This window comes from Poecilia formosa, unplaced genomic scaffold, assembly GCF_000485575.1.
Source record: "Poecilia formosa unplaced genomic scaffold, Poecilia_formosa-5.1.2 Scaffold1269, whole genome shotgun sequence".
NCBI lineage: Eukaryota > Metazoa > Chordata > Actinopteri > Cyprinodontiformes > Poeciliidae > Poecilia > Poecilia formosa.
Genome location: NW_006801208.1, coordinates 1 through 11,306, shown reverse-complemented (window position 1 = coordinate 11,306; position 11,306 = coordinate 1). Strand labels below are relative to the sequence as shown.

Here is an 11,306-nt window from a genome sequence, read left to right as displayed (position 1 = left end):
GTGGAAATGTGATAGGATGCTACCTGTGCAACAAATCCAGTCGTGGAATTTCCTCGCTCCTAAATATTCCAGTTTCAACTGTCAGCTGGGTTTTCTAAGAAAAGAGAAATGTTTGGTAATGACAGCCACTCAGCCATGAAGCGGTAGGCCACATAAACTAACAGAGTGGGGTCAGCATAGTGCAAAGAGGTCAACAACTGCAGAGTCGGTCACTACTGACCTCCAAACTTCATGTGGCCTTCAGATTAGCTCAGGAGCAGTGCACAGAGAGCTTCATGGAATGGGTTTCCATGGTGGAGCAGCTGCATCCAAACCATACATCACCAAGTGAAATGCAAAGCGTTGGATGCAGTGGTGGAAAGCTGCTGCCACTGGACTTTAGAGTGGTGGAGGCGTGTTCTCTGGAGTGACAAATCGCGCTTCTCCATCTGGCAATCTGCATTGTGCCAAGTGTAAAATTTGGCACAATGCAAACTTTACATTGCATTGCCAGATGCTTAGCCCCTTAGTTCCAGTGAAAGGAACTCTGAATGCTTCAGCATACCAAGACATTTTGGACAATTCCACGCTCCCAACTTTGTGGGAACAGTTTGGATCTGACCCTTTCCTCTTCCACCATGACTGTGCACCAGAGCACAAACCGAGATCCATAAAGTCTGGTGTGGATGAACTTGACTGGCCTGCACAGATTCCTGACCTCAACCAAATAGAACACCTTTGGGATGAATTAGAGCAGAAACTGAGAGCCAGGCCTTCTTCTCCAACATCAGTACATGACCTCACAAATGCACTTCTGGAAGAATGGTCAAAAATCCTCATAAAATCTCCTAAACCTTGTTTACAGCCTTCCCAGAAGAGCTGAAGCTGTTCTAGCTGCAAAGGGTGGACCAATGTCATATTGAACCATATGGATTAGGGATGGGATGTCACTTAAACTCATATGCGAGTCAAGGCAGGTGAGTGAATACTTTTGGCAATATAGTGTAGCATTGCAGATATTGGCTTCATCTTCAGCCACTTTAGCCAAGCTATCCCACAAGGTCCCCCTTTAACTATGAAGCTAACATCTGCCAGGAGTGGATCAGTTTTGGCTCAGAGCACAGAGAATGGACATGCACACAAAGTAACCAGAGAAAATCATTTTGTTTAAATACAGGAACTTAGTTATTAACTCAATGTTAACTTTGCATTTGTAGCTAAATTAGCTGCCATTCTTCACTGGAACTAAATTACATCCAGTGTTGATGTTGTTTAGATGTTGCTTCAGTGTTGCTTTTTGATCACCTTGTAATTTGTTCAAGCAAATGAAACAATTAATTTATTTTTTGGTGCTCAGCAACACCATATTTCTTCACGTTTAGCTTTTGTGGCTTCATAGCATGTTACTTTTGGGGATTAAGGATACAGCGAATACAGCGATATGAAAATTTGGGCCAATATCAATATCCAATATTAGTCCTGGTGTTATAACCAATATCATATATTATATACAACACTTTTGACACTATAAAAGTGACCACACTGCCTTCATTGCTTCTCTGTTTCTGTGAAACACCCTATAATCCAACGCTGCATCACTGTCATATGACCAAACAAATACCACATGACCAACCTCCTCTCCTCCGGAAACAAGACGGAAATAAACATGGGTTGTTACTATCGGCCCAGTTTTACTCATTGGACCAACGTTAGAAAATAACTAACATTGGTCAATACCGCTGCTGATGCTGATATATATTGTGCATCCCTACTGGGGATTACAGGAATGATTTAATTTCTCTTTGGGATCAATAAAGTATTTTTAATTGAATTAACGTTACTATACAATGGTTGAAAAGCAGAGCCAGATGGACAAGCTTTTCCAGTAAAAAGAGGAGATCAAGTCATGATGACTCATCATTCAATATGTCTTCAGGAGTTCACTGAAATGTTTTCTTACCAGACAGCTGAGGTTCGAGTGCTTTAGTGGAGTAACCAGGAGGAAACAGATCGAGTGCGCCCTCAAAGCCCTCCTCCTCTTCAACACACTTGTCATAAATGAGAGCTGGGTCTGGTACAGGATCAGGACAGTGATCAGTGTGTTTACTATGCAAACTAACTGCAGCTGCAATGAAATCGCTTACATCATTGTCTATAACTTGTATATTATAAGTGTAATATTTAGGCTGTATAATAAGTCACATAATGACATATTAGCGGCAAAATCCTAATTTATAATGCTGACTGGTAAAAAGTTAGCATCTGAAGCTGTATTTCAGTTGTGTTTAAAACAAACTAAGTGGAACATGTTTTCTGAACAGGCCACACTGCTGCACTTACGGTTACACAGCTTCTTGAGAGATGTGATAGAAGACAGTGAGGAGACATTGATTCTGCCTTCTTGCAATGTCTCTGTGGGTTTGGCCTGTTTCAGAAAGCGCTTGTACAGTTCGATCTGCAAAGGAGTTAGTCTGTACAACAGAGGAATCAGTTTCCACTTAGCATTTAATAAAGAAAATCATCATAGAGCAAGGGATATCACAAATGGCTAAGCCCAAAATTATTCATACATATGGCAGATTTAGCTTTAAAATATTTTTTAATCTGACCTAAAGCAATAGTAATATATTAGAGAGGCCCAGTCAAAATCCAGGCTTACATGTCTTGGTGAATCTGTGGAGGGCACTAAAGATTAGGCTGACGGAAAGGAGGACTTCAAACCTCAAAGGTTTGGAATCCATCCCAATAGATAAATCATAAGAAATGCCAGAGGAAACATGATTAACAAAGATGTTAATGTTGTATTCTTTATTTTAAGTGTTTTATATATATCCAAGAATGCTTTGTAGGAGACAGAGATGACAATTTTCCAGAGAGAAAATCTTTCTTTCAATCCATCTGTATTTTAAAAGAAGCCCATCTCAATTCCTATCACAAACACTCACTGGTTAAATAAATACATGCCAGGTATGTAAATAGTGTTGGGTTTGGAAACATTAAAAAAAATTAAAAAAAATTTTTTTTAAAAAGCTGAGATAATAAATATGATGAAACAATTGTTGGCCGTCAGGGGAAGAATTTAAAAGACCCAAGTTGGCTTTTGGGCTCAGGGTCAATAGGTCAAGTAGTAGCACTAACACTCAGTGCTGTCTGCCATTACAAACAGAAGAAAATCTACAATTAAAGTGTAATATCCTGATAAGCCACAAACCTACAAGCCAAGATTCTTTTAAATACCCAATGACAAATAACTGACTTCCAGTTAGACAGAAATGAAACAAGTCAACTTACTTGCAGCACACAACTTGCTCAATTTTCACAGGAAGATACTTTGACAGGATATCTGATGTTCTCCTAATCAAACACCTGTTGAAGCAGCACATGCTCAATCTTGGAGAGGAAAACAGAACTAAATAACACCAAGGCTATGGAGTTCACCTGTTGACGATGCTGATGAGTTCCTTGAGTTTTTTTTCTCCTTCCTCTCTATCTCTGTTACTGGCGTCTGCATCCCTACCCTTCAGAATGGGAAGCTCGAATCGCTTCTTAAACTCCTGGGCAGTACCTGCCATTACAAAGATGGATATGGGAAATAAGTTTGATGTGTTCAGATGCTCTGTAGGTGATGCAGCTTACCAAGGATTCCAGCATTTACAAAATGGACCAGACTGAAATACTCCAGCAGGTCGTTCTGGATTGGAGTGCCTGATATCAGCACTCTCCGCTGGGCATTCATAGCATGGAGAGCCTGGTAAGTCTGGTTGTCAGCATTCTTCAGTCGATGCCCCTAAGAACAGAGGGAAAATTTAACACTTGGCTTTCAGAATTCATCTTTATCTCTGGGTTGAAGTGTATAATGCACAACACCTCATCACAGATCACAAGTCCGACTTTGCCCCTGTGCAGGACATCAGCATGAAGTCGAAATGTCTCATAAGAAATGATCAGGATGGGTGTTGCTACTTTCAAACCATGCTGAGAGATGAAGTGCACTAGAGAAAACAGAAATTATGCAGAAGTGAAGCACAAGTTAGCTCATACCAGTGGGTTAGGGTTAGGGCAGAAATGAACAACAACATGATTAAAGGGTAAACTTTACGATAATAAACAATTATTCAAAACAACAACTTGTAGCTTTTCCTTGACATAAACTTGCGACGGATAATGTTTCTGTGAATATTCACAATAACAGAAATAAAACAGAAACCATTAGGTTGCTATTTTCATACAAACACACCAGTTTTCTTCATGCTTACAGTGCTGGCTTAAGAACTACATTGTCTTCATAAGGTTTACTGCAGATTCTTAGTGACACTAGAAAACATGACCTACCTAGCTGCTTATCAATATCCTCCTTTGAGCCCCCATCGATTGCCACTGGTGAAATACGACCTCCAAGCCACTTTCCTACTTCATTATACCAGTTCCGAACCAGACTAGATGGTGAAACCACAATTGCCTTGTTTATCTCTGGTTTGGCATTAAGGCTCTGGCGTAGCAAGGTCCACATGAGAGTGATACACTGCAAAGTCTTTCCCAGGCCCATCTCATCAGCCATGATGCAGCCGTAGGATCCAGGGATGCGTCTGCCAGTCACACAGTCCCAAAGGAACTTCACTCCCTAAACACGTCAAAGAAAGACATCATTTATATGACTCAGGGAAATGCTATTTAATAAGATATATTTTATCCTTATGGTAATTTCCAACAACTCATTGTTTTGTTCATATTTTAATCAAGATGAACTACTTCTGCAACTACTGCCATAATTTAATTCAATTAAGTTAATTTGCATGTTACCAAGTAACAACAAATATCTCAAGGCACTCAGATCATGTAGATAAATTAAAAGTCAATAATGTGCTCATAGTAATAATACTGAACTCAAGTTCAGTTTATTATGGCAACTGATAAAAAAAAGTTTTCTATCCAAGAAAACCCAGCAGATTGCATCAACTCACTGACTCACAGGATTCACTCCCCCCTGCATGAGCATGTAGTGACAGTGAACAGTAGACCACAACAAGTCTTTAACTTGATAGCAATTCCTCATTCTGCATGAAGTGATAGTATGAGGAATTGCTATAACAAGAAGAATGACCATCTTCTGAATGACTGAGGGTTTAAGGAGACACAAAAACACAGAAGCGCTGACCAAGGATTACTATCTACGTAAAGGCTTAGACATACTTCATGTGAAGTGCCAGAATCTGTTCTCAATGACATAGATGTGACAAAAATTACATCATTTTGTTTGCCATTACCTCTCTCTGATGGGGTCTGAGAACTTTTCCCAATACTGGATCCACAACAACATGAACTGGAAGCTTTTCCCTGCAAAAACCCCCAAATAATTTTGTTTATTCTGTTTGGCAGTAGTTGGTTCCCACTGTGCATGAATACATCCATCAGATCTGTATTATTTTGGGATTTTCTTGTTGAGCTGCATTTCAGCAGAAAGAGGAATTCAATGTGTCCGGAACTTACTTGTCAGCTTTGATCAGATCATGAGCGCTCAGAGTCGGCGGCTCATAAAGAACCAAAGCATCTTCTGCAAATGGATCATGGAGTGATTTCCTTACTCCTGCATGCTTTAGGCCAAGTGCTTTGCTTCCTAGTGAACCTGTCAGCAATTCCAAAAGGAAACAGACAGTTAAGTCATTCTCCATCACTGGACATAAAGAGAAGTCACACTGCTGGTAAAACTCACCTGTGTAATTGGGAATGGGAATTTTAAAAGGCTTGGAGAGAATGCTCCGGATAAATGACTCCTGCAGACAAGACTTTTAGTAAGAGAGGGAAATGTTTACAGGGACGTTGGGATTTTCAACCATGCTTACATGTCTGTCAGCTTCCATGCATCCAGGCCACTTGTTAAGTTGTGTCAGAGGTTTCCTGCAAGGAGAAATGTGACTCTCCCTCATCCCCTCCACTTTCCTTCTTTTCTCCTAAAAAGAGAAATTCAAACAATCAGTAACACTTTTGGTCAGCTCCACAAGCCTAAGTTTAGTGTTGTATGAAACCAAGCAGCAGGAGTTTATGCAGAACTCAGTCACCAGTGCAGCTTTGATCTCTTCGATTCAAATTCAAAAAGTACTTTATTGATCCCGCAGGGAAATTAAATGTTATTGAATGTTAAATCAAATTCTTCAAAGAGTTAAAAAAGGAGGATAGGCCCACCCTGGCCAGGTAAAGACAGAGCAGAAGAAAGAAACATGTCTTAGCTATCCATTCTCTAAACCCCTTATGGAGGGCTGGGAACAATATGCAGAGTTTATTCAGTGTTTAAATTATGAGATAGACTGGAGGCAGTGATGCAGCCAAATAGACTGTTGTAATTGTTGTCATTGCAGAAAACATACCGTCAGTGAAAATTTAAGACTTTTTAAGACTGTCCTGGCTTTAGACATCTGTCATGATGGAGTGTTTCAAAGATCCACTGAGTTCACCGTGAAAGAAGGTGATGTTTAAATACAAATCAGTTTCTGATTCACCACTCAAACATCTATTTAACTGCTCTGAAACATCAACAAACTCCAATTCAAATCAAAACCACTTAGCCTGGTCGAACCTAAATCGAATTAAACTGAATTCTATGGGAATTCACTGAAATACACTTTCATATCTGATGCATTTTTAAAGCTTGAATATACAAGTTGACCTTGCCGTTTATATTTACCATTTTGTTTTTGTAAAAAAGTGTTTTTGATTTCGAACCATGATTGATTCAGACCCTTACAAAGCAGTGACATGTCCCTTTACTAAAGTGATGGTGATGAGGTGATGACAGGCTGCGAAAGTGAGATAGAGGAACCATTCAGAGAGCTGGGCTTACGGTGTTTCCTGTGTGGCCCCCGTCACCGCAGGCCTCTCCGGCTGGTTTGCGTTTAGCCAGCTGACTGGGAGCCAGGCTTCTCCTCTGCCACAGACAAACACAGAAACGAATTAGTCTAAAGCCTAACACACTGAACAACGCAGTAAGAAAAACCTTTTACCTGCTTACCATGTTTGGTGTTTCCTCTATGTGAATGTTTGAAACCTTACATGATCGTCCTGTTCAGCTTAAACACAGCGCTTCCACTGAGATGTTAATGTAAACCCTTTAAAGCAAAAAACCCTACAGTTTACGCCAACAGTAATTTTCCTACATCAAAACTCGCGCGAAATGTTAGACACGCAACCAGTACGGTGAGCGTGATGGCTCAAGCTTCTTCAAATTTATGTTTTACCGCCACCTACGGGTCAGGAGTGAAATAATTTTTAAAGATTATTTTTTTATATTATAAAAACAGTCAAATCTTACAAGCATACATTCTTATTCAAGTATCTTGAGTGACTAGCAGTCAAAGAATATACTAAGAGAAGAAACGAAAAAAAAGGGGTTACAGAATGGCATGAAAGCCATATAACACAATAGGTGCTTAATATTAGAAAATAAAATGAGCATAAAGCATAATAAACTGAACAGCTTGAATTATTGTACTGTGTTTAGATTGTTAAATGGATAAATGTCAAAAACCAAACGGAACAGAGCAGCATCTTTGTCCCAATCATTTTCACAGAGTTGAACAGAACCCTAACCCTAACATCGAACGTTGGGAGTAATTTTCAAAAATGTACATTTGTGTAGGTAATATTTGGCCATAATGATCAGGTTATTAATTATAAATTCCAAATTTGTGTCCAAAGTATAAATGTCAAATTTAATATTGTTGTAAGTTAAAGTTGGAATATTTAAATTGTTGGTCAGCAACCAATTATGAAGGTCCTCCCAAAATTTAGATCCATAAGTACAAGAAAAGAATAAATGTTGGAAAGTTTCTACATCATATTGAAAAAAGGTACAATCATTTGCCTCAATATCAAATTTTAGTCTTAAGTATTCTTTACATAGATAAATATTATTTAATATTTCAAAATTAACTTATTTTGCTTTGGGGGGTCGAGGGAATTTTAAATAGCTGTATCTACATACAACATGTATTTTACATACAACAAAAAAAAATTCTTTAAGTATATTTCTTTTTTTCAAGGGGGAAGGGAAAGTCCTTCGGATGATGATTGTTCTTAAAGATTTATTGTTGCAATTTTTGTCTGTAAAAATGTGGCCCTGGATAAACAGTGGATAAAGCTGTGGTATTGAGGCTGTATAAAATAATGAAGCTTGTGTTAATCAAAGCCTGAGGGAGACCTTTAATTACAGCTTGAAATTCTATTTTACTGCATTTAAAATTGTATTTATGCTGGAATTTTTTCAAAGTCCAGAATTTTACCTCTGTCATCCATGAGATGTTGAACTGCCTTGTTTAAAGAATTGATAAAACTAAAAATCTCCTTGAGCTACAGCTTCAGTTTAAGATGGCAGACGTTCTCTTAAGCAGAGGGGAAATCATGGCCTTGCACTCTCCCAACATTTAGGCAATCATATTCTTGATTAAATATTCCGTTCCTTATTGAAAAACATGCATACATTACTTAAGAACATTCTCTTGATTTTATAGATCTAAATAATTCACTCAAAGTGAATTGGAAATATATCTAACAAAGCCATCTCTATATGGAATATTGTATACATGACATCTTTTTAAGTAAGGGATTCAATTTCTTCCTTCGCTGTAACTACAAAGTTGAAAAAGTACCAGGGACTCTGAGTTTCACAAATGTGTTCTAAAAAGCATAATATTGTTTTTGTTGCTGTAACTTCTTAAATATGTGAACTCTTTAGATATAATGCTGTTGATGAAGATAAATTCTTGTGAACAGTATCTGACACTACTGCTGGTAAAGCTTGTTTTTCATGCTCTAGTTTCAATAAAATATTGTTTCTTTACTTTCAGTTTTTTATACTGGAAAAATGTGGCCCTAATTCACTATTGAAAGTTTTGGACATTTCATCAGAAAGTTTTGATAAATAACTAAATGTGATGTGTCTCCTTTAACTGGTTACACAGACCTGAAGTTGGGGCTATTTATTTTGGGATTATATCACAAGGAAATTTTAGGAAGAATATAACAACTTTATAATTCAAAACATTGAGAGAAAAGTTTCACCAAGGCCTGTGTTAGCATATAATTTTTTGGCTTTCATGGAAATATAAACAAAAAAATTGCAATTAATATTTTTTGCAATTTTTTTGTTTATATTTTTTGCAATTTTGAAATTTGCTGAATTAGCATTCACCAAATTTCATCTTCACAAATGTAAATTTTCATTATTCACCTTTTATTCCAGTTTTGGTTAAGGAAATCAAACTGCATTTATTTGCTATTTGTGAGAGGGTAAACAAAACGCTTTAATCACATCTGAATTGGACATAATGTCCACTTTTTGTGTTTTTGTTCTGAACTGTAGAAGCTAACCCCCTTAGCAAACATTGTTACACATTCTGTATTCTATTTCTTGTTCTACCTTTAATTAACAAAGATTTCTAATAAAAAAAACAAAGAAAATTAATTCTTTCACATGATTGTTCAATGTTTTCTAGTGAAAAATAGAATTTTTTTAAAATGTTCACCTAAGTTTCCATCCATCTCTTTCAAAAATGATGGCACCATATAATATTACATTAAAGTATTATTTGTGATTTTACAGAAGTAAGGTTTGCAGTGTCTACACGGATCAGTTTTTTTCATTTGTGCAACTTCTGGTACATGAGTGTTCTCATTTAAAACTGGAATTAAAGACCCAGTAGTCATTTGATCTTTGTTTTACGATACAACATGTGAAATTCAAATCTGAGTTGTTTTCAAATTTTGTGGCCAAAATAGAATGAAGAAATGTTTGTTTATTTCCATTCTTAAGTGGAGGAGCGGGTTTGGTCAATATAATTTCTTCATCTTTGAGGTTTTACATGTCGTTCAGTGGAGTACTTCAAAGTCGACCACAAAAACAGCATAGTCACTGGGCAGATAACACGTGTTAAACCATAAATATCCCCTGGACCCGCACATACACAGATTGTATTATTCTCTCTGCATTTCTCAGTCAAATTAATTAAGATTAAGTTAATTAAGATTGACTTAATCTTAATTTATCAACCTTAATTGATAATGATCAGTGTCAATATCTATGTGCCCACCATTGTAATCTTGTTGTCATGTCACTATATTGTATAAAGCTGAATCTGAATGTAAGAGATGCCCTGATAGGTATTTTTTGACAACCTATGTAAAATGAACTACAGAGAACTTATGTGAGTTTTTACCAAGCTTTCATGAAAGGAGAAGGCGCAGCGGACCGCTCCAGCGAGCTGCCCACTGCGCGTTCTGATAATTTCCAGTTAGAGCTGGTCTTTTATTTTCAGAGAAGGAAGAGATAAACAGAAGAGACAGAAGGCAAGCTTTGTCTACACACAGGTCATCTAGTTCTTTCCTGTGGGAGTGATTTCTCTCAAGGCTGGAGGGAACAATCAGTTATCTTGCAGCAGAGATACTTGGTGTCAAAAGTTCTGCATAATTACTCCGCTCAGTCAGAAACAGCCAATCAGAGCTAGCACTAATCAGCTAGCCGCCATGCTATCAGGAAGTTTTTATTCAGTAACTCTGGATTGTTTATTGGAATGGATCCTGTATTTGCCTTTGAATGTTTTATACTTTAATTTTTTTGGGAATAGTGAGAGGTTTTAATTTGGCTCTCTGCGTTATTTAGCCTCTTCAGAGCCTTCATATGTTTTCAGTCTGTTAAAGATAGTATTGTGAATAGCAGTACAATTTGCCCAAAGCCTGTTTTGTTTAGTTTTCTTCTTGGAAAAAGTTATTAAAAACAAGTTTTTGTCTAAATTAAGGTGAATTCATGGTTCCTTTTTCCACATAATGTAACCGGTAGTGTTTATGATAAAAGAATAAATAAAAATTATGTGATTGGTATCGGTGATCGGTATCGGTGATCGGCCCTCATGGGTGATCGGTATCGGTATCGGCAGGAAAAAACCTGATCGGCACATCTCTAATCTGAAGGCCATTTCAGTTAACATTATTTAGCTGTGGAGTCATTTTCTTGAAGTTTTCGGCTTTAGTCGGCATAATATGCGATCAAAGTTAAACCAAAATGTTTTTTGTCTCCATACGTACAATAAACAATGACATATTGGCTGCCTCCCTTTTTTTCTTTATTAGTACATGTTGGTGATTGAAGTCTGTTATGATGATTTCAACACATTTCTTTTGACAGGTAGGCAGAAGAAATGCTGTCCAGAATGTTTCTATAAGCTGAAAAATTTATATTATGCCTAATGTCTGAGTTGTTTTCATGGCAATTATTTCAGACATTTTTATGTTTTATGTCAGTGTTTCCCATCCTGGTCCTCACCACCCCCCTGCTCTGCATG

The 11,306-nt window shown here is 37.4% G+C and overlaps 1 protein-coding gene across 1 annotated transcript in view; it reads right to left on the bottom strand.

The window, feature by feature from the left end:
* The window catches only part of rad54l (RAD54 like), a 9,568-nt gene extending 2,376 nt beyond the window's left edge, over positions 1-7,192 (bottom strand). The window contains exons 1-13 of the mRNA XM_007544538.2: positions 6,983-7,192; positions 6,815-6,898; positions 5,820-5,927; positions 5,690-5,750; positions 5,467-5,602; positions 5,244-5,313; positions 4,312-4,600; positions 3,847-3,971; positions 3,616-3,766; positions 3,418-3,544; positions 3,271-3,345; positions 2,320-2,450; positions 1,940-2,050 (exon numbers count right to left, since the gene is read on the bottom strand). Of these exons, the coding sequence (XP_007544600.1) occupies positions 1,940-2,050; positions 2,320-2,450; positions 3,271-3,345; positions 3,418-3,544; positions 3,616-3,766; positions 3,847-3,971; positions 4,312-4,600; positions 5,244-5,313; positions 5,467-5,602; positions 5,690-5,750; positions 5,820-5,927; positions 6,815-6,898; positions 6,983-6,985 (1,471 nt within the window). The 5' untranslated portion in view covers positions 6,986-7,192. The remainder of the gene's footprint in view (positions 1-1,939; positions 2,051-2,319; positions 2,451-3,270; positions 3,346-3,417; positions 3,545-3,615; positions 3,767-3,846; positions 3,972-4,311; positions 4,601-5,243; positions 5,314-5,466; positions 5,603-5,689; positions 5,751-5,819; positions 5,928-6,814; positions 6,899-6,982) is intronic.
* Between the last annotated feature and the right edge of the window lie 4,114 nt (positions 7,193-11,306).